Source organism: Gopherus evgoodei, unplaced genomic scaffold, assembly GCF_007399415.2.
Source record: "Gopherus evgoodei ecotype Sinaloan lineage unplaced genomic scaffold, rGopEvg1_v1.p scaffold_33_arrow_ctg1, whole genome shotgun sequence".
NCBI lineage: Eukaryota > Metazoa > Chordata > Testudines > Testudinidae > Gopherus > Gopherus evgoodei.
In genome coordinates this window covers 1,555,958-1,579,274 of record NW_022060005.1, presented here as the reverse complement: position 1 = coordinate 1,579,274, position 23,317 = coordinate 1,555,958, and the positions used below count along the sequence as shown (strand labels likewise).

Sequence of the window (23,317 nt, the reverse complement as noted above, 5' to 3'; positions counted from 1 at the left end):
GCCAGGTCATGAGCTTGTGTCAATCATTACACTTCCATTGAGTTCATGGTAGTTTGAACTATTTACGCCAACTGGGAACCTGGGCCTTTGATTTCCGTCAAGCGATGTCAGTTTACATCAGCTGGGGATCTAGCGCATTACACACTCATAAATCCATATTTTTTGCCTGCCAATCTGATCTGAAGCTGATTCAAGAGTTCTGACCCAGTCTGCACTTTCTTAGCTCTTTGCCTGAGGGGTTTAATTACAAGTGTAACTTTTATTGGTGACGGAGAATGGTTCAGTCTCAATAGGGATAGAACCTTGGAGGAATTCAGTATTGCACAGTTTTCAAGTATTTGATCTTCAACTTCTATTGGGATGAATGACCCAGAATCTTTCTTTCTTTCTCAGCCATTATATTAATTTTTCTCCTACTACAGATGGCACTAAACTAAAAAACTCAGTGGAGACATATGTTCTAGGAACTGCACAAAGATCCCCAGTCCATTTCTTAAGGCCACCATGAAGCCATCACAAGGCACAAACTTTGTTGCTTATGCCAACATAGTTACTAGTGGCCTAGCGGGAGAATGGTCCCTGTGTACCCCTAGGCAGCAATGAGTGCAAGGCTGTCTGTTGAACACTGCAAAACTCAGGGATGGATGTTTCTGTTTGGCCAAGAGGAGCTATTTGTAAAATCTGACAATAGATCATTATCCACTTGACAAAGCCCTCAGCTGGCATTTTCAAAGCAACATCATTTTCAAAGCTGCCCAGCTACCACTGACTGCCAGATATCCAATGAATCTGCCTTTCACTTATACCCTGCTGGGACCAGATTGTTCTGCATGGTCTAGAGGTGAGGTCATCCCTATCTCAGCTGAGATGGGAACAGCCCTATATTTTAAAACCTCAAACTCATGAGTGTTTGGCCCTGGGGTCTGTGTTTGGCTAATTTTATAGAGACAGGGCCATTTGTAGAATCCATTTCTGGATATGACTGCAGTTTAGAAAGCCCTTCAGTGTCAGGAAGGGCTCAAAAATAGTGTTTTTGAAACTGTCTCCAGCTTTCTGGGATGATATTGTTAAAGCCTCTTAGGGGATATGAGACACTCAGGAATAGATTCACAGAAGGAATTAGGGCCTGATTTTTTAAGGTAATCATCTAGTGGGACTTTCAAAACCCCAGATTTATGTACCTAAAAGCTTTTGAAAATCCCACCAGGACACATAAATGCCTTTTAAAATCTTGCCTTTCGGTATCCTAATGCTGAATGTTGCAGCACCTAACTTTTAGGCACTTAGAAAATCACCATGATTCACAAAGCCTGTGTTCAGAGCCCAGGCTCCCTGTTCAGTGAATGGGGAGAGGTAAACACCTAAATGGGATCCACAGCTGCCAGCATGCTGTGGGGAGGTGCCTAACCTCACCAATGGGAGATGATGACTAGATGGGTGCGTGCCAAGCCCCGCTCCCTCACAGAGATAGTAGCCAACGTTGAGCTGGTGGGTGGCGCCTATCCCTGTTTGTGATCATAACTGGGAACCCTCTCCTTGGGTCAAGCATCTATGGTGTTTTGTGTGACAAAGGGAAGGCCCTCCTGTTTTCTTTTAGCCAAGTGGTTAGGGTACTTACCTGGCATGGGGAACAACCCCAGTTCAAGTCACCCCTCTGCCCCAGAAGGAGAAAGGGTTTGAAGGGGGATCTGCCACCCAGTGTCCTAATCACTGGGCTGTGGGATATTCCGATGTGAGGCTCCCTCAATCTATCCAAGCTGTTCTACTTTGCCGATGTGGGGCTCCCTCAAGCTGTTCAAGCTGTTCCACTTTGGATTAAATAATTAAAGAATTGTTGGGTTGGAGAGGGAGAGAGAGAACATGAGAATTAGCCTGCAGCGTGGTGGTCAGAGCAATCAGCTGGGAGACCCAGTGTCCAGTCCCCTGCTCCAATAACTCTTTAATTATTTATCCAGAGTGGAACAGTTCAACTGGAGTGACTGTGGGAGCCTCACATCAGAATACCCCTCACACTGATGACATGGACAGTGGCACTGCATCCTTTCTCTGTGCAAGTCCTTGTCAATCTTGATCTCTCTCTCTCTCTCTCTCTACTCCATTTATTGGTGTGGTGCCGAAGGTCACTGACACGTCAGGTCCCAGAATCCTAATTATTGAAAGAAGCCAGAAGGGGAGAGTAATTCCAATGCACCAGTTGCAGGGCTTTAGTTGACTGGGAAAGGAGTGAAATGGAGACAGCGTCAGAGTCTGTCACCAGTTTGGTGTTAGCCTTAAGCACTATCCATATTCCTAAACCATATACATCAGAGACTTAAGCATGAGTTTACCTTTAATCCTTCAATGGGGCCACTCATATGATAAAAATTAAGAACATGCTGAAGTGGCTGTGGAATTAGGACCAGTGTACAGAAAGTTCAAAGGAAGTGAGTTTTAAATTCATAAGCATGAGTGTTTGGAGCAGATCCTCAGCTGGCGTGAATTCTCAGAGATCTATTGACTTCGAGAGAGCTATGACAATATAAATCAGCTGAGGATTGGCCTAAGGATCCCGACTGTGATACTTCCATTTGCTCAGAGAAGCAAACCAGAGCAGGCTAAAAATGTATCCAGTCAAACAGTTTAAAGTTCAAACACTAAGTGTGTTAGGATGAGCTGTTTGTAAATGAGTGATGAAGTAAGATATAGTCATAAAAATATTTGCTAAATAATGTTTAATAGGGATTGCTTATAAGAAAATCATGATCTGGACATAGACAATCTTTAACAGGACAAGAAGAACAATAATTAGCAGAATAATCTGCATAATGTGCAGAGCTGTGATCTTGCTCCCGTGGGTCCTGCGCTTCTAGGCAGTGTATGCTAGCCTCAATGGCTCATTATGAACCTCCACGTAGCCCTTCTCTCTCTAGGGACAGGGTTACAGTCAGCTGAGCCCTTTTCATCATATGCCTGCAAGGAGGTTGGTGAGAGAACTCCCACAGTCTCTGTTCAGCCTCCTATCCTGACAGGGGCCTGACTTCCCCTCCCAGGAGATGTTCCTGTAGTGGTGAGTTGGGGAGAACCAGGGCCCGCCCTCTACTCTGGGTTCCGGCCCAGGGACTCTAATGGTAGCAGTTGTTGGCAGCCAACCTTTCACTGCCAGAGTTGCTACATTTCCCTGGGCCACTTCCCCACAGCTCTCCTGCTTCTCCCTTCTTCACCCTTACCTTAAGGCTTCCTTAACGATGGTTTGAGGATGTCTTCATTAACCAACCCTTCAGCCACACTTCTTCCCCTCTGGCTCTCTGGCTCTTCCCTGTCTGACTGGAGTGAGCCCTTTATATAGTATCAGCAGGGCCTTAATTAGAGTCAGGTGATCACATTAACTGAATGGCCTCACCTGACTCTTTGCAGGTTAATCAGAGTCAGGTGTTCTCATTAGCCTGGAGCAGCCCCTGCTCTGGTCAGTCAGGAAACAGAAAACTGTTAATCCAGTGGCCAGTATATTTGCCTTCTGCTATTCTGCTGTACCCAACTGGCCTGGGTCTATCACAATAGATTATTCATTATCTAGCTAGGCAATATAATTCACAATCAAATAGAAATCTATCATTATGACTAAATGAAGTTGTGTGTTAGGACAAGGAATGGTCCTGTCTGTCTGTCTCTCTATCTAAACACATACTCTGCTTCTGTAGTGTACACGACCATGCACAAAGATGATCTTCTAATACAAATAACTGGCCAACATCTGAGATCCTTCCTCAGCTTGGATGTGAGTAGATCTACACGGGTTGGCATGTGGAACACCAGATCAGTGAACTTACACCAGGGCTAGAACAAAATGACCCCAGACAAGAAACTTACACCAACATTCATGTCACTACTGGGTGTAGCCCAGAGACTTTGGGCCAGAACTTCATCAGTACTAAACATATGATGTTAATGGTTCTATTCTGCATTGTACTGGTCTAGCTGAGTTGAGAAATCTGACCCGTAGATCTCTGGCATGCTCACTTTCTTCAGGGTGCTGTCAGTGAAATCTGGATCCTTGTGTATAGAGGCTATTGGCCAAATCCTGATCTCCTTGATGTGAGGGGCTAAACTTCAGTCATTCCATGGAATCTAAATTTGGCCTCATTATTCCAACTCAGATTTTCTTTAGGAAACTCTGGAAAAAAATTTCTTTCAAACAGCCTTTCCACCATAGCAAGAATGACACTGCTTTTACATATTCATTTAGGTTAAAATAATAAAAATAAGCCTAACATATCAATAATAATACAATAACATCCCAAAAGATACACATCATCATTTCAGAAGGAACTAAGCCATACAGAAACATCTTTTGCACTCTTTTATCATTGTAAGGAGCAAACCTTTCTGACCAAAGCGCTCATAAAACCCCTTCAAAAAGATGACATATGGACACTCCCAAGAGAGGACACACATTGAAAATTCTGTGTCACCAAAGACTCGTCCAAATCCTGAGGACCTTCCACCTCCAAAACCTCCTAAAACAAAGAATAAAACGAAGCTATCAACAAATCAGTTAAGAAAAATAACCTAAAACTCTGACAGTCAAACAAACAAAAAAACCCACAAAGAACAAATGCTTTGATACCCCAATCTGAATTTTTATTCCAAAATATAAGAAGTGCTAGAGACCTGACTAGGGACTTTCTTACGGCTACTGATTTTATAGGCAATGGTCTCAGATAGCATGGTGATTGGTAGCAGTATATGATAGACAGATTACAATTATATTTACATTGGTGTAAACCTATAGAAACTCCTTTTTTTTTGAGTCATTTTTGTATTTTTACTAGTGTAAATACCTATTTCAACATAAACAGACTGCACAGTATTTTCTCATAGAGGTAACAATGTCATCAGCTGATTATATTTATAAAGAAACAGAGAATGAAATTGCTATCGAAGGAGAAATATAGACATTTTGTTCTTAGTGATTAACCTCCAACATATCAATTTACTCAGAGCACCTTTGATCTCTTTGTTTCTCATGCCGTAGATGATTGGATTCATCATTGGTGGCAACACAGAATAGACAACAGCCACCATGACATTCAGACCTGAGGTTGAGCTGGAAGTAGGTTTCAAGTAGGCAAATGTCCCAGTGCAAATAAACAAGGAGATCACAAAGAGGTGAGGGAGACATGTGGAGAAGGCTTTATGCTGGCCCTGCTTAGAGTGGATTCTCAGCACTGCTTTGAAGATCTGAACATATGACACAATTATGAAAACAAAGCAGCTTGAGGCTAAGCACACACTAAAGATGAGAAATCCAACTTCAAAGCGGTATGAGTCAGAGCAGGCGAGCTTAAGGAGCTGGGGGATTTCACAGAAGAACTGATCCACCATGTTGCCTCCACAGAAAGATATTGCAAATGTGTTCCCAGTGTGCAATGCAGAGTAGAAAATACCACTGATCCAGGCACTGGATGCCATTTGGACAAAAGTTCTCCTGTTCATCACCATCTCATAGTGCAGTGGTTGGCAGATGGCAATGTATCGGTCGTATGCCATGATGGTCAGTAAGACAAAATTTGCTGCAGAAAAGAATACAAAAAAAAATGCTTGGACAATACATCCAGAATAAGAAATCTTCCTGGTGTTCATGAGGGAATTGGCCATGGATTTGGGGATGGTGACAGAGATGGAGCCGAGGTCTATGATGTATAAATTCATCAGGAAGAAGTACATGGGAGTGTGAAGATGGCGGTCAAGGGCTATGGCTGTGATGATGAGAAGGTTCCCCAGCAGGGATATCAGGTAAAGCACTAGAAACACCACAAAATGTAAAATCTGCAGCTCCCGAACATCAGAGAATCCCAGGAGAAGGAATTCAGTCACAGCGGTTTGGTTGGACATTGTCTTCCTCAGTACATTGTGTGATGGCTGTGGAGGGAATGAGAAGGACAATGGTCAGGATTAGAGTGACAGATGGAATGCCCCTGATTCCCCTTTCCCTAACATCTCATTATATGAATGTCAAAGGTGCACAGAACTCATCGCTTACAATGAGTAGGTGTTGTTAGTGCTCCTCCCCTCTAACAATCAATCAGTCATGTTACCACACTAGTGTAAATTGACTCAGCTCCTTTAAAGTCAATGGAGGTTCATCACTTTATCCCATCTGAGGATTTGATCCCTGGTGTGGGACCAAATTGATAAAATGCAGTATGAAGGATGGAACAATACACACTCCAAATCCAACAATTCTTGCAAAGAAGGGCCCTTTAATGTGACCATCAACAAGCTCACAACTTTGGTATGAAACTGACCAACTAAAATGCTAACCCAGTCTGATTGCACCTTTGCAGGGCAACATGATGCAGACTCACCCAGTATCATAAGTAGCAGCTCATCTGTAATGTTTCTACCCTGAGCTCTGTGCCTAGATGACCGACTGCCTGTTTCCAAATTGATTTATGGCACCAAATCCCACCTGCACTTCTGCCTGCGTGTAACAATGAGTTAGTAGCCTCCCTCTATCACCGCTATGCTATATCGTTTCCTCTGTGCTGTGCAGTGAAGCGTTTGTCAGGACACTTGGGCTCTACTCTTGTCTCTTTCAGTGACTTGCTGTGTGACCTTGGACTAGTCATTTCCCCTCTTTCTGCCTCTGTTTCCCCTTCCTCCCTATCTCTGCTATGTCTATTAGGATTGTAAGGGCCTTTGGAGAGGAGCAGTGCAGCAGATTGTTAAAAGTATTGAGGTACCTAGTGAGATTCTCCAAAGCATCAGAGCTCCAACATGCCTTGAAATCAATGAGCTGTAGACTCTTAGGTGCTTATAAAAATCCCACTAAGGGCCTAAATCCCTTTGGAAATGTAGCCCTGTGTCTTACTCTGTGTATGTTCTGCACACCCATTTACACCGTTTAAACTATGCTGACAGCTGTGTGGAGCTAGGCCAGGAGATCAGGGTTCTACTTCCTGTGAGCTCCCATAAGTCCCTGAATGGGGTCAGGATAGACAGGCTTTGGCTGCTTGGTTCAGCTCTAACCCAGGGTTTAAAGGGGCTCTTCTGTAGAAAACATTCTGTGCGCTGCCAACTTTACTGTTTATTCAACTGTTACCTCCTCACAACTTTCCCTTTGAAAGAGAAATCACACAGCTGCAATAGAATAAAAGGGTGTGAAATCAGGCAATATTAATGTTCCCCAATTCATTTAAAGTTTAAGGCTGGTTAGAAATTTTCAGCTGTGCTCTTTTTAATGGAGATTGGTTTTCAGCTAAACAACAACAAATCTCAGAATCTGTCTGCTTTTCTCAAACATTTTGGGATTATTTTGTAAAAAAACTGAAAAATTAGAAAAACAAACTTTTTTTGGTTTTGAGATTTAAAAAATCAGTTTTCAGCGGATAGTTTTCATTTGCCAAAAACTGCGGAAAAAATGGATTTGGGGTTTTCACTGAAAAGTAAACATTTTCCTGATAGGAAGAAAAATCGCAATCAGCTGTAGGTATTTGATTAAACTGATAGTAAAGATCATAAGCCATTTAATGTATTAATTCATATTCATCATCTTAATTTCCTCCTGTATGTTGATCTCCCAACATATTTAATGGAAATAGCAAATTTCCTGTACCAGTCTTTGTGGATTTTTTCCCAACAAAAGACACTGTCAGTCATCCAGCACTAAAATGTTTTGGTCAATATCTATCTATAGGCCAGAATCTAGAAGCTAATGGCACAGGTATCTGAGAATCCTTTCACCCCTCATTCTGCAATTGAGCTACACTTAAACCTGTTGCTCTCTGCAGACGAGCTGTGCGTAGCTGGTTTTGAGCTGCACTGGCATTAAAGGACTGATGCTACGGGAAGGTGATTTATCCATGTCTATATCCTAAGTGCTAGCAAAACTCATGCCCTGGAGCCTTTAACAGCTCAGAAGCAGAGGCCCAGAGGCCAGGGCACAGAAATAAAGGTTTTAAAGTCAAAAAGTGATAAAGCCATTCTGATACTCTAGTCTGACCCCAGCATAACACAGGGCATATGATCTACAGCAGGGTTCCCTGATTCCAGCCGAACTTCTGTGTTATCTGTGGGCCAGGATTAAAAGATGGAGACAGGCTCCTTCAGGGATTCATCAATGCTTCTAAGTGAGCCAGGTGGCTAAATCCTGTGAACATTCAGTGGGAGTTAGGCTTCTGATCTGCTCAGACGCTATTGTAAATCCCACAAGGCACCTTTCACCTTCTTTAGGTGCTTAAGCCCTTTGTAATCCTGGTCCTGTGTCTATCTTGTTAACTCCCAAGACCTGGAAATAGGGTTTCTAGTCCCATTTACCTCCTGTATGTCCTTTGGCAGCACTGAGCTAGACTGGCTTTAACTGATGGGTCAACTCTGAGCCAAAAGCTGCTAATGTGCAGAAAACATAAACTGTGGCTATCAGCTCTGCTGCTCAGTTAATTTTTCCCTTCCAGTAACTGTCCCTTCAACACAGAAACAAACCCAGTTTCAAGAGAAAAAATGGTTTTGAAACTATGGTATTATTGAACAGCACTAATGTTCCCCACCCTTGTTCAAAGCTCCATTTCAAATTAGAGATGGTTGGAAATTTAGATTTTTTTTTGGTAGTAGTAATAGGAAAATGGGTTTTTGAACTAAACAAAGATGTTTAGGGAAAGTATCTCCTATACTCAATTTTTGTTTTGTTTTGTTCAAATCTGCAAATCCCAATATTCTTTGGTTTGCAACATACAGTTTCCAGTTTACGGTAGTTTTTAGCTGAAAATAAATTAGTTTTTGATAGACAAACCCTGCAAACGTTTCTGATTTCTGATGCAAAGTTAAAATTATCCACCTTCTTTTTTCCTGACTGAATCTAGATGACTGACTAGACTGAGAGTTAAATCCTTAGAGTTCAAATTGTAACTTATATTTAGGTTCTTACTTTCTACTGGAAAGAAATCTGACAGGCTCTAGATGTTTGATAATAAAAGTCTTAAAGAGTTTGAATTACAATTCATATATCTAGTATTAAATTTGTCTCAATATTAATACCTTCACAAATATAATTGAAAGCAAAATTGATCCTCCAGCGCTAGGATTCTTTGGTCAACTCTCATGCTCTCATCACTGTATTATCCAGTAGCAGTTTCCATGTCCCTTGGCTGTATTTCCTGCATCTCTCTGCAGCCCCTAGCAGACAGGGATCCACTCCACAGATGGGCGCTCCTTGATCACCTCCTTGGACAGACTTGGCTGAGAGACGAAGAACTAAATGGGATCAGAGACTGAAAACTCCTCTCAGCTCTAGAGCTGATCCTGGCTTGTGCAGGGTTCAGACACAGTTACAGCCCAGGATCTCCCTGCTCTGGTGCTAAATAGTTGAATCCAGTCTCCAAGGCTTTAAGCCCAGCTCTGATCTCACCTCTGGGGCAAACCACTCTGACAACCTGCCCGACTCTAACCCCACAGAGAGAGAACAGCACCCGCCCTGGATCTCACATGATGACAACATCCCTGGAAGGACCCTTGGCTAAAATCCAGGCAGGGCAGAGGCCCAAAGCATGTCCCAAGGTGTTTGCAAAATAAAACATGGATTTCTAACACAGACACATGATCTACAATAGCCAAGAGCCTGTTGGCACCAGAAGGGGCTTCTGGGGTGGTGGGGTGAGAGCAGGCTCCCCAGGGGCTGGTGATCTCCTAAAACGAGGCACTGAGGTGACTGGCCCAGGATCCCGACAGGCTCAGGGGCCAGGGGTGTGAAATGGCCCAGAGCCCAGCTGTGTTCAGGGTCCAGTGGGCACAGACTGTGCTGGGCTGAGAGCAGTGAACGGGGAGGGGAGAAGGGATGTGCTGGCTCCAGCCCATCACAGAGAGGAAGCTGTTTCCCCCACAGCCTGGGGTTCCTGCTCCCTGGAGCCCTGAGATCCTGGCCCTGTAGCCGACACTGACTGCGCAGCCTCCGTCAGCTGGGACAGACACACCCAGCTTGGCCCCTTCGACTGCCCCCTGGTGGGGGGTGGAGGGGAAGAGAGGACCCGCGGGGGTAGGATGAAATGGCCAGTTCAACAATCACAGACCGAGCTCCTTGAACCTTCCCACCCCCATCTCCTCTGCCTTAGTTTCTTCTGTCCCTCCCCGTGGTCAGGTTTCTGCCTTTGCCACCCGGTATCCGCGCTGGGGTTGTGAGAGGAGTTTAGATCGGGGCAGCTCACGCTCAGCCGTTGTGAAAGGGTCACACTCTTGTGAGTGAGTCTCATTCACTGAGCAGCAAACCACTGACCCAACCTCACACTGGGCTGTGCTCAGAGCAGACGAGGGGCCCGTAGGATTCAGCTTGTTACCCAGTAACACATGGCCCAGGTCAGACCACAGCAGCCAGACTGGCCCATCCTGCAGCTCAGAAAGCTGGGCCAGCCTTGAATAATGGGGGCTGGGGCAATGCTGAGCGGTGCCCACACAACGCAGCCCTCACATGTCCCAGGAGAGAGGCACAGACATGTCATCCGTTACCCATCTGTGCAGCTTCCAGCACGATGGGCCCAGTCCAGGCCTCACAGCATCTGGCTCAGTGACACTCATTAACTCAGCCATGGAGGGGTCAGGATGTCAGTGATGGGGCCTGGTCAGATACCTGGGCAAGTACCAGCTGGTGGCTGTAAGTAGCAGGCAAACTGCCCAGCACTGAACACATCAGCCTCCAACTATCACACAGCTCCAAGCCTATCAGCTGGGTGCATGAGTGTCCTGGGGTCCCAGGCTCGGTCCAGAGCCCCAAGCACAATACTGCTGAATGCCCCAGTAGAATCCACTCACCTACGAATCTCTTCAGCACTTCCCTCATGTCAAGGGAAATTGTATACACGTTCTTCAGGTCAGTAGAAACAGCTTCTGGTTCCTGGAGTTTCACATTCTCACTCCTATGAAGAAAACGTCCCATCATCACTCAGCTGCTCTGTACACATATCATCCCAGAACCACCACCAAGAATAAAAGAGCAACGAACATAGGAAACACACCTGTTCAATGTGTTTTTCACATCCTGAAAGGAAAAAGAGAATCAATGTTCTGTATTAACACAATGTGCATAAAACTGAGGGAGTCTCACTCTGGGCATCAAACTTTCATCTAGAAAATAGATCAACCCTCCCAAGCGTCACTGTTTTGACCACTTCTTTCATTTATGTAGGTGAGCCAGGAATTTAGCTAAAGGATTCTCCCTTCTACGGACCCAATCCATCACTATCTGTGTTTATCGTCTGTGTTAGGTCCAGTGTTCTGGAGTCAGAGCAGGGATGGGTTCAGCTCAGTATCATTCTTGTAACATCCATTTAATTTCCCATGGTCTCACTGGGTCTCCATGAGGAGAATTCCCTTCTAATATGAACTGTGATATTTTGGAACTGATGGAGCTTTTAGCCTCATGTTCTGTTTGTCCGTAAACCACTGAACACATTTACTCTAATTGCTGGAATCCAGACCCAGAGATCTGAGTTTTAATTCTGCATGGATGGAAAATGTTGATGCTGTCTCACCTTTAGCAGCTCGATAACTGGTTGCTGACACTTCTCCTCAATCTCCGTGATCAACTGCTGCAGAGAGGAGCTTTGCTGGGACAGTTTGGTTACATTTTCCCTTAGTCTCTGCACAGTCTCCCTCTCCTCCGCCTCCAGGCTCTGCAGAAGCAGCTGCTCCTCCTCTCTCAGCAGCGTGTGCAGTTTGTTAAATTCACCTGCAATCATCTCTCTCCTATTCTTCACTTTCCCCTTGAAACAGAAGAATAGGAAAGGCACAGAGAAAATATGAGCCAGATGTTGAGTTACACAGACTGGGCCTCTGTCCATGAAGCAGGGGATTAGATCAGTATCAGGTTTGTAAGGAGATTTACTTCTTTGGGAAACATACCATAATGGGTTTGTTTTAGTTCAGAGTTAATAGGGCCAGTTCCATAGCGGGGTTGTCTAGGGTGCTTTGTAAAGATGCCGTATGTTATTGCAGGTGGCATGGGACGGACACAGTGGAGTGGGGAGAAATCAAGGGAGCAGGAGAGATTTACAGGGGGCCACAGAGAGTGTCAATGGGGGCATTTGGATGCCCAGTGCTGGGCACTCAGACACCCAGGGGGGCAGTCACAGCGGGATGTGGGCGATGCTCCTTCTTTGATAATCTGCTTCCAGGGCTGCAAAGTTCAGGACCTAGAGCTGGTGCTAATAGTCTTTTGGGGGCCATCCGGGGGCTCACATGGGTGTTGGGCACCCAGGCTGTTGTCAGGGCTGGCTTTGGGCTCACCCAGCCTGGCCGAGTGCCCCATGCCCATGTGCCAAGTGCCCTGGGATCACATCTTTTAGGTAGCCCTCTAGGCTCACAGAGCAGCGGATTGGCTGATGCCAGCTCTGTCCCTATCTGCTCTCTGGGCACTTTTCTGGACACATTCAAACCTGGCTGTTAATTTTTATGCACCTAAATCCCTATTATCTGAGGAACTGAGCACCAACTACTTCCGGTGTGGGCAATGGGAGCTGCTGCAGTTCTGTCCTCTGGAAACCAGCCCACTTCCACAGGGTTCTAAATAGGGCTTCAGATGCAGAACCAGAGGCACCCAGCTCTGAGCATTTCAGCTCTTGTAAATGGCCATTTTTATCTGACTAGTGGGGCACCTACTTCTCCTCTCATCCCTGCTGCTGGTGTCTTCCTCACACCCCCCACGCTCTCTGCAGGGATTTCACTGTAAGAGGCAAGGGAATAGGAACAGAATTTTTTTCCCATGGGTTCATCACTTGGCTACAGACAAGCACAGGTAAAGTCACAGTGACAGTAGCAGGTGACTGGGATGAAGTGGTCACGTGATGGCAACAGAGGCTGCGAAGTGGCCGACTGCTGCCTGGCTTTACTCTGACCTGTTCCTGGCTCTGCTCACTCAGGGGGTATACCCACTGCAATGAAGGTGACACAGCACCGTGTGTAGACACACCCAGGCTAGTTTTGATCTGGCTAGCTCAGGCACTGGTAGCTATGGAGTTGCAGCAGCACAGGCTGTACACAGCCACCCAGACCCCCGGGTGTTACTCATTGATTAGCCTGCAGCTGGCTGTTGCGGCCATGTAGATGCACTTTGGGGGCAGATTTTCCACAGAGCTTCACACCCACAAATGGGTTTGATGTTCAGAAGAGCTCAGCTCCCAGCATGGCCCCAGCCCAGCCAGTTGAGTGACTCTGAACCTCACCCATGGGGGCAAATCATCCTCCCAGTTCCAGTCTTTGGCCCAGGCACTGGGCAGATCACTGCAGGGATTGTGAGTGCAGAGCAAGAAGGAACAGTCTGTTTCCTCCAGGCTGCAGAGAAGCTGTAGAGCTTTTCATGGAGGCCAATGAAAACCGATGGCTATAGCAGCTGACACACTCTCCCCTCCTGCAAGAGGGAAACAGGAGCCATGTAACAGTGAAAACACTGCACCCAATATTGAGAATTTTCCCCTATCAGAGATCTCAGGGGTGGGTCTGCACCACTGTACAAGGGCCAGGAACTGCCCCTCCTCCACCTACAGGAGCTGCTGTGCTGAGATCCCCACCAGAGACACAGCCTGATGCTGCCAGCACCCTGGATGGCAGGCAGGTATCATAGGCCAGGGGAGGCTGAGCTTCTCCAAACAGGATGCAGCGCCCCTCCCCTTGGAGGATGCTGCAGACCTGCTGCCTTTGGAGCTCCAGCTCTTCCCCCGAAGCCTGCAGCACCCGCCACTTGCTGCCCATCAGCTGCGTTGGGGCTCCCGCCAATTGCTCCTCTCTGCCCCTCCCCCCATCACTCACCCCTAAGGCAGGAGGGGGCAGAAAGGAGCAAGCGGCAGGTGAGGAGGCCTTGCGGGAGGGGGTACGGGAGAGGAGCGAGCTGCAAAACTGAACGGTGAGTGGGGAGCCTCTGGGGAGGGGGCTGAGTGGGAGCGGGGCATGGGGCAGAGCAGGAGGGGAGCGTGGGCAGAGCCTCGGGGAGAGGAGGACAAATAGGGGTGGAGCAATGGGCAGGGCAATGATCTGAGTGCCGGGGAGTTTCCCGCACTCATGCCTGGCCTCCCCAAATGCCGGAGGTATGCACTGCCCATGGCTGGCACCAAGCCTGTGCAACGGAGCAAACAACCAGAGCAGGTTCATAATCTCGTCCTGGATGGCCCCCTGTCATTCCTGAGAACGCTGCAGGGGGAAGGGCTCAGGGAGGAATAAACCCGGACACCCACCTGCCACTCTGTGGTTTTCTCCTCCTCTTTAGACGTCATAGCCAGGGCCTCTTCCAGCACCTACCTCAGAGGGCCCAGGGCTCCCTGGAGTTTCACCTGCAGGGGCATCGCGTGCGATAAACAACCATTAGCCTGCCTGTCCGATGGGTGGACAGTACTGTACACATTGGCATTTCATTACCGAGCAGAAAATATTCTGGAAGGAGGCAGCAGACTTGGCTCTGCCAGCCCCAAAGGCCTCATGGGAGCAGAGACGCCAGTCTCAGAGCATGGTCCCTGCTCCCTGCAGACACTCAGGACTTCTCAGAGCCTGTGTTTGAGCTAAAGCTTCACATTACTGAGCACAGGTCAGATGGGAAACAGCTGGGAAAGTTCTGAACGATCCCTCCTGGCGGTGAGAGTGAAGAGGTTGGGGCAGCACCTCGCTGCACTGTACCCAGACCCCGGCCAGGAACAAGACCCCACTGTGCTTTCGTCTGTCCAGGCTCCCTTGTGGCCTCTCACAGGCAGCAGCCAAGCACCTGAGCCAGCGCAGTCCCATTAACTGCACAGGGTGAAGCTGTGATGTGGCTGGAGGTCAGTGAGCAACAGGGAACACTCGGTCTGGGGGAATGCGCCACCCATAGTTATAACTGCTCCAGAGCTGGAATAACCCAGGGCTCTCTTCCCCTTTGACAGCGTGTGATTCCTTCACACAGCACAGCAACGTGCTCCTGCCCTGTGAGCCTCACTTTGTGCAACACCCCCGGCAGCCCCCCAGAACCCCTTCCAGAAATTTCCCCATTTCGCTCTCTCTTTTCTCTGAGCCCTTGAGTTCTGTCCTCCCTTCTGCCCAAGGGCCCTCTCCTCAGCCCCTGCTGCTGCTGAGAGCTCCTGGGGAGCTGTTCGGTGACACCCCTGTGGTGCTGCTGCAGGGAAGCAGTGAGGGAGGGAGCCAGCAGGGGCTAGTGAGAGACAGGAGGCGGAAAAGCAGCCTTTGCATCCAGCAGAACAGCTTCGTAAATGAGCCGGATCAGAAGTAGGGGTGGGAACAAAGGTGGCTGGATTCTTTGAAGCTCCACCCATAAAATAAGCTCCACCCACGTGAGTCACCAAAAGGAGACACCATGATCTGTTCAAATGGTGTAATGTTTAAAACAGGATGGAGTTGCTGATTGGCTCCAAGGGGCCGGACTCCATTCATGGGGCTAGAATGTACCCCTGGGCTCTCTGGGCCTGGTCCTCCTTTACTGGGGGGACATAAGAGGTGGCATCTCCCAAACATCACCCGCTTGTGGCACTGGAAGGAGGTGGCACTGTCAATAAATGGTGCTGAGCTGTAATTCTCCCTCTCCGCTCTCACACGGGGAACAAAATAACACTGCTCTACAGCCAAAATGCTTCTGAAATAAATGTAGTCCAACTTTACTAATTCTGGGTCACTGAGAATGAAAATGATGCTTAAAATTGTTGATTGGCTCTAGTTTTCAAGATATGCTATTGGGTCAGTATATACGACCCTTGACTTGGGAATGGCGGAGGATAAGTGAGTTATAAAGGGAAGGGATTTCAATTTAAACCAGAAATGACTAAAATACATCTTTGACTGGATCTATGAACAAATCTGTGACTGAGTTTCGACAGTACTTGCTTTTTAAGCAAAACAATGAATGATGCAATCTGAAGCTGGTATTGCATCATACATGATATGAATTGCATCATGTTATTTCTAGAAGTCATGGATGATGCAATCATAACGAAGCTTACATCACTCTGCTGAACAAATTGCCCTATATCAGCTCTAGAAATCACACAGTGTCGTGCTCTCTTATTTGTCAGTGTTTGATTTTGCAATGGGACACATTTCTGTTTAGCCAAAGTGAGCAGAGATGCCTCGTACTTGTGTGAACAGTGCAGATAACTTCTGCTATGTTTGTGGTGAAGTGACTTTTGCATCACAAAAGCGCAGTATAACCACTATGGTTAAGAAAGCCTATCCCCTTTATTTTGGCTGGCTGCAAAATTGGAGATCAGGACAAGAGGTGGGCCCTACACATATCCTGCAACACTTGTGCAACAAATCTTGGCCAGTGGTTGAACAGGAAAAGGAAATCTATGCCTTTTGCAGTGCCAATGATTTGGAGAGAGCCAACAGATCATACCAGCAATTGTTACTTCTGCATGGTGCCTCCAGCTGGGAAAGGTGTGTCAAAGAAGAAAAAGTGGCCTGTGCATTATCCAAACATTCCATCAGCTATACGCCCAGTACCCCACGGAGAAGGACTGCCGGTTCCTGATGCACCAGAGTCATTCTCACTTGAGTCAGACGAGAAAGAGGAAGAGGATGAAACTTCTGGTCCTGAACCATCAATGTCACAGGACCCACATTTTCTCCCATCCTCCTCCTCTGAACCACACCTCAGAACCCAAGGTGAACTGAACGACCTTGTCAGGGATTTGGAACTACCCAAAAGTAAGGCAGAGCTGTTGGGCTCCAGACTACAGCAGTGGAATCTCCTGGCAGGCTATCAGGGCAAATGGAGCCCATCAATGCTTGCAGACTATTGCTGGACAGTGACAAGAGAAGCTCCATTGAATGAATACAAGAGACAAGCCAAGAAGCGCCGAGTAGACACTGAATAGGACTAAACTATGTACATAATAGTTTTTTGCATTTTGTTTCATAATAAATTTTAGTTATATAACCCTTTTGCTGATTTTTAAAGTGTTACATAAACAGGACAGGTGAAATATTATCATGTAAAGCAACCATAAACACATGAAAAGACCTAGGTTTACAATTTATGATTAAAACTCTACCATCTACAAAATATACATAGACATAAAATGTAAAAACTTAAATATCTTAGAACCAGTTGCCAATCGGTTGTTTTAATTGTCATATTTGAATTCAGCACATCAAAATACAAAATAAATATCACATTTTATCTCTGAAGCAGACGACTTCTCAAAAATTGTAGACCAGTGTAATTAACAGTGTTGATATTTAAATGATCAGTTCTCCAGTCTGAAGGTAACACACTCACCTAGACTGGCCTGCAGCTCTTGTGATTTAAACCTCACTGATTGTTAACAGTGCCCATTGTGTAAAAAGTCCCCTTATTTCAGCAGCGGAAGCTGGGTTTGAAAAACATTCAGAATCTCAGGCCATGTCTACATCTAAAATTTTGCAGCGCTGGTTGTTACAGCTGTATTAGTACAGCTGTATAGGGCCAGCGCTGCAGAGTGGCCACACTTACAGCAACCAGCGCTGCAAGTGGTGTTAGATGTGGCCACACTGCAGCGCTGTTGGGCGGCTTCAAGGGGGGTTCCGGGAACGCGAGAGCAAACCGGGAAAGGAGACCAGCTTCGCCGCGGTTTGCTCTCGCGTTCCCCGAACCACCCTGCAAACCGCAGGGAAGGAGACCTGCTTGCTCGGGGTTCCGGGAACGAGAGAGCAAACCGGGAAAGGAGACCAGCTTCGCCGCGGTTTGCTCTCGCGTTCCCGGAGCCACCCAGCAAACCGCAGGGAAGGAGACCTGCTTGCTCGGGGTTCCGGGAACGAGAGAGCAAACCGGGAAAGGAGACCAGCTTCGCCGCGGTTTGCTCTCGCGTTCCCCGAACCACCCTGCAAACCGCAGGGAAGGAGACCTGCTTGCTCGGGGTTCCGGGAACGAGAGAGCAAACCGGGAAAGGAGACCAGCTTCGCCGCGGTTTGCTCTCGCGTTCCCGGAGCCACCCAGCAAACCGCAGGGAAGGAGACCTGCTTGCTCGGGGTTCCGGGAACAAGAGAGCAAACCGGGAAAGGAGACCAGCTTCGCCGCGGTTTGCTCTCGCGTTCCCGGAGCCACCCAGCAAACCGCAGGGAAGGAGACCTGCTTGCTCGGGGTTCCGGGAACGAGAGAGCAAACCGGGAAAGGAGACCAGCTTGATTACCAGAGGCTTCCTCCTTCCACGGAGGTCAAGAAAAGCGCTGGTAAGTGTCTACATTGGATTACCAGCGCTGGATCACCAGCGCTGGATCCTCTACACCCGAGACAAAACGGGAGTACGGCCAGCGCTGCAAACAGGGAGTTGCAGCGCTGGTGATGCCCTGCAGATGTGTACACCTTCAAAGTTGCAGCGCTGTAACTCCCTCACCAGCGCTGCAACTTTCTGATGTAGACAAGCCCTCAGAGAAAAGTTTCCCACATCAGGTATCTTTTAAGACTTGATATTCTGATTCTGTCGCCACACTGCCAGCTCATTAATTTTGTTATGGCATCTCCCACACAATGAAAGCTTTACAGAGCTGAATGATGCATCACACTCATGACAGGCAACTTTCAGTGAAATCTGCCTGTAATTAAAATCCAAAGTTATTACCCTTTAAACTTGACAGCAATTCCTACCTTATACTCCTGGGCAGCCTTCTTTATGGGAATCACCCTGTGATCTCTGTGATCCCGGGACAGATGGCAAACCACACAGACAGAAGTTTGATCCTCTTCACAGAACAGTTTCAGAGTCTCCTGGTGTTCCTCACACACCCTTTCTCTGCTGCTCCCTTTGCTGCCTGTAAACTCAGCCGTTTGGCTATTTCTACAACTTTTGCCAGCTGCCTGTTCAGCCTGAGGTTTGTTTCCCTGTCGCACAGTTTCTCTGCACTGAGGGCAGGAGACGTCTGTATCTGGTCTCTCCCAGCACTGGGCGATGCAGACTCTGTAGAAATTGTGCCCACAGTCTGCAGTCACTGGGTCCTTAAAATACTCCAGACATATGGAGCATGTAGCTTCCTCCTGGAGACTTTCCACAGGGTTGTCTGTGGCCATGTCTCCCTCTGGACAGTGTCACAGGGTTAGTTTCACTTTCCTGAGCTCAGAAATATACCCCGCCTGCAGCAGCACCATTTGGGTGTTTCCCTTAACTGGAGCCAGAGCACTGGTAACATTCCAGCCCTGGGGGGTTTGGTGAGAAATGTAGCAACAAGGCTCTTATCCTGCAATCGGCCGCCTCTGCTGGTGTGTGGGGGTCACTGGGGCTTCACATGGACATCAGCTTCCCCTTGTCCTGCTGAGTTGACAGAACTGCGTGTCCAAGGAGTGATATTTAGGCTTGGCGGAATTAATTTGATTTAATACGTAATTTTGACAGAGAAGATTAATATTTATTTGTAAGGTTTTTTTGTATTTATCTATTTAAACTTTCAAAGTTTCAGTTTTTATCAATATTATTGTTCACAGTTATGGGAAATTGGGGAGCGTTCAGATAATATTTTAGTTAGACAATAATTATTTTAGGACAGCGGACACAAAGATTCAAAAACTTAAAAAGTGTAAGTGTTATAACACAAATTGTCAACATCTCATATCAAAACATGAGAAGTAAATCTCCTTAAATTACACTCTAGTAAGTTCTCAGGCAGCATTTTTCTTACTGTTCCTATTTGTCAACTTCAGTTCTTATCAATGGAAATATTTTTTCATCAGTTTGTGTGCGCAAAGTGAAATCAACATTTACTGACATCTACCGATAAAATCTCATCCTTCTGAGTCTAGGGACATTCAATTCACAGGCTAAAAACTTGTAAACTGGAATCAATGTTTCAAAGGCCTGTTCCTGACATATGCTAAGGCAGCTCTGCCTCAGTGTAAAGGAGATGCAGTATCAAAAGCGTTGCCAACATTCAGAGTTTTATAATGAGTCTTATGAACATAAGAACGGCCATACTGGGTCAGACCAATAGTCCATCTAGCCCAGTATCCTGTTTTCTGACACTGGCCAATGCCAGGTGTTTCAGAGGGAATGAAAGGAACAGGGAATCATCAAGTGATCCATCTCCTGTCACCCATTCCCAGCTTCTGGCAAACAGAGGCTAGGGACACTTCAGAGCATGGTTTTGCCTGATATTTGATGTGTTTGTTAAAGCCCCAGCTCCTGGAACCATGTCACAAGGTGAGACTTTTGGCTTCTGTTTCCTAAACAAAGGAAGTTTCTTGTTTACAGAGAAAAACTATAAAAGGTCTAAGTGCAGCCTAAAGGGCTGAGAAGCCAGAAGGCAAATCGAAAGAACTCAACATTTATTATCTTTTTTATTTTTATGTCTCATAAACGGCAGTTGCATCATTTTGGGGATCCTGACTCATAATTTTCAAAAGTTTGGTGTTGGCAATCCTGTGCCACTGAGAACTCAGGCCTTAAATCTCTATCTGCTACCCCTGGAGACCCCCCTAATTTAGTGCCATCATTTATCTAAAACAGAAGAGATAATAGAAAGGGAAGTAGACAGAGAGTGCAAGGTGTGGGAATGCGCATGGAGCTGGGCTGTGGGCCCAAGCAGCAAATGAGCACAACTCCCCTGGATTAGGGGTGAAGTAAAGAGATAAATTAGAATGTTCATTTTTATATGTAGGTCCTTAGAGCCTTTGCTGGAGACAAGAGACCTGAAAACAAAATGATCACTGCAAAGGCAGTACAGTCAGCACCACGTTATCCAAAATCTTGAAGTTTGCTGAAGGAATCCCGAGGGTTTTCTTCTGAAAAATTACATTCTGGATTTTTTGTTTGTTTCTGAGCTGCCATGTTCTCAACTTTTTCTTCTCAGCCATGAGAGCAAGAAATTGACCTTCCTTAAAGTGAGAGCTGAGATTGTCAGTTAATCACAGGATTCCAGGAGCTGGGGTGTTAAGAGAAACATCAGCTAGTGAAGGAGGCAGTGTGAAATCAGGAAAGTTTGTGACAACCCCAATGTGATGTTTTTGTGAGTTGATGTGACAGGAAACAGCTGCAATTCTAGCGATTGCAGGTCCTTATCTGGCCCCCATCACTGCACTGTCTGAGTGCCTCACAAACACCAAGGTGCTTAGACTCATCATACTGCTGTGCAGAGATGACCCATACCTGCCAATGGCGTGTGGAGGGGGGGCACAGAATGAGGGCTGCTGTGTAAAGTGCCTCCTTACAGCCTGTCCTGGCTACCTGCCACATAGGAATAGAAGCAGCTGTGGTGTAGGTGGGCAAAATGGGCAGGGAATAAGTAGACCTTTGGTGCGCACATGCCACACCATCACAGTGGGTGATATGAGAACCAAATGGTTAATTTAGAGGGTGCTAATTAGGTTTCTGGGTGGACTGACTGATATCTGCCCAGGTCTTAAAGGAAAGATGTGAAACCTGTCATGATGTGTTCAGATTTGCTGATGGATGCATGTTGAGTAGTTTTTTTCCTGCTAGGATCTTTTGCAATTCAAGCCCAGGGTTGTGAGTTCAGTCCTTGAGGGGGCCATTTAGGGATCTGGGGCAAAAATGTGTCTGGGGATGGTCTTGTTTTGAGCAGGGGGTTGGATTAGATGACCTCCTGAGGTCCCTTCCAATCCTGATATTCTATGATTCTATAAGCCACTCATCACAGGCAAAGGGGTTCAGACCTGCTGCCTCTGCCTATCCATGGGCTGCCCAATTGCAGCCCTGCACCTATTCGGCCTATAGTCAGGTCTGCAGCCTGGGACTTTCCCGGTCAGAGCTCCCAGCTCCTCTGGCCCTTCCCCAGCCCTGCTCCCAATCTAGGTGTCTTGCTTAGGTCCCTGCAGCCTGGCCCTTCTCCCTCTACAAGCAGAATGAGACTGACTGGGCTTCTGGCTCACAGCCTCTTATAGGGGCCAGCTGGACCTGATTGGGGCATGGCCACAGCTGAGCCTACTTTCCCCAATCAGCCCAGGCTTCTTGCCCCAGCCACAGCCTTCTCCTGGGCTGTTTCAAGCCCTTCAGGGCAGGAGTGGGTAGCCACTCCTCTACAATATGTGTCAGAGCAGGTGAGCTTGAGTAGCTGGAGGATTTCACAGAAGAACGGATCCACCACCATGCCACTGGAAAAGGACATTGCAAACGTGTTCCCAGTGTGCAGAGTACGAAATCCCACTGACTCAGGCATTGGCTGCTGTTTGGACATAAGTTCTTCTGTTCCTCTTTGGAACTCAGTCCCACATCTGAACGCTACTGTGACAAAGCCGAGAGGAACGGGACTGGAGTCTTTCCATGCTGCTCTGAACTTCTTCTGAAGCTTAGAAGAGCTTGATCAGGCCTCACTTGTCAAAAATTTTATTGTCAAAACACAAAGAAGGAAGGTGAAAATAATCTGTCTTGACAAGAGCTGGCCAGAATAGGAGATTTCCCTTCTGCCAAATTTTTTTTTTAGAATTTTTAATATGATGAGCCCCATCCCCCCTTCCAATGCTTCCAGTGGGAGCATAACTCATCATTTCCTTCTTTATAAACACTGGGAATAGTTCAGCAGAATGAAGATGGATAATCTTGACTGAAATATCCAGAAATGGGCCCAACCTGAGCCATTCGGGTCAAGAAGGGTTTGTTTTCTGGGGTTCTGACTCTGGTCCATCTCTAGAAACCCTGCCCTTGTCATGTTTGCCATGATTGTTCGCATCTGCTGGTTGGTGCAATTTCCACAAAGATGTCAATGACTCAATGGGAGCTGGGAACTGAGTTCCCCTCTCGTGCTGTGAGATGGTCTCTCTGAGGCAAGGCTGATCCTGGGTCTTTGCTGACTCTCCCAAAGGAGCCAATTAGCTCATCTGGATTGGCTGGGGGTATGTGCTCTGGTTTTTTTGCACAAGATCTTTTCACAGGGGTCAGAAAGTGGGCAGCTTCTGGACACTACTCTGTTGGACTTCTCTGAAGAAGATTCCTAATGATTAAGGGACCTACTTCATGCCCTGTGCCCCAAGCCAGCCACTCCCTGTCTACGATGAGCTTTCTATGATAGTCACAGGTGACTGTGGTGTGAAATGAGACCTTGTCTTGTAGCTGCTTACCTACAGTGGTCTGGTAGGACTTTCCGCCCCCCCCCCCCCCGCCCCAATGCTATTGATCTGATGGATTCTGTCCATCCGTCCCCCCTGCCTCCCAACACACTCACACACATCTTCTTCTAAAGCTGGAGCTGTGGCACTGGATGGGGTGGACCAGTGCTCTGAGGTTGCCCAGAGAATCCTTTTTTCTAGATGCCTGGCTGGTGGGTCTGACTCACATACTTTAAGCCGTATTGATCACCTGATTTGGGGTGTGGAAGGAATCTTCCTAGCTCGGATTGTCAGGGACCTTGGGGATTTTCACTTTCCTGTGCAGCATGGGGTCCGGTTCACCTCTTGGGATCA

General features: G+C 47.0%; 1 protein-coding gene across 6 annotated transcripts; it reads right to left on the bottom strand.

Moving 5' to 3' along the window:
- Positions 1 to 3,847: 3,847 nt before the first annotated feature.
- On the bottom strand, positions 3,848 to 18,834 carry LOC115641050 (olfactory receptor 14A16-like). Of its 6 annotated transcripts, XM_030544162.1 has the most exons (9): positions 18,560 to 18,834; positions 14,190 to 14,285; positions 13,185 to 13,369; positions 11,496 to 11,726; positions 10,980 to 11,002; positions 10,777 to 10,880; positions 9,013 to 9,213; positions 4,983 to 5,898; positions 3,848 to 4,493 (listed from the first exon to the last, which is right to left on the bottom strand). In XM_030544162.1, the coding sequence occupies exons 8-9, from the start codon at positions 5,869 to 5,871 to the stop codon at positions 4,306 to 4,308; spliced, it is 1,077 nt and encodes a 358-aa protein (XP_030400022.1). In that variant the 5' UTR covers positions 5,872 to 5,898; positions 9,013 to 9,213; positions 10,777 to 10,880; positions 10,980 to 11,002; positions 11,496 to 11,726; positions 13,185 to 13,369; positions 14,190 to 14,285; positions 18,560 to 18,834; the 3' UTR covers positions 3,848 to 4,305. The 6 variants fall into 6 exon arrangements, with proteins under 6 accessions (XP_030400022.1, XP_030400020.1, XP_030400021.1 ...); XM_030544160.1 differs by lacking the exon at positions 13,185 to 13,369; XM_030544161.1 differs by lacking the exons at positions 9,013 to 9,213; positions 13,185 to 13,369.
- Between the last annotated feature and the right edge of the window lie 4,483 nt (positions 18,835 to 23,317).

Excerpts from the sequence above, each read along its gene's own strand:
- LOC115641050 (XM_030544162.1), bottom strand. The coding sequence starts at position 5,871 with ATGTCCAACCAAACCGCTGTGACTGAATTCCTTCTCCTGGGATTCTCT. Across the intron at positions 4,494-4,982 it reads GAGAAACAAAGAGATCAAAG|GAGGTTTTGGAGGTGGAAGG; the intron begins GTGCTCTGAGTA and ends TCTTTGTTTTAG.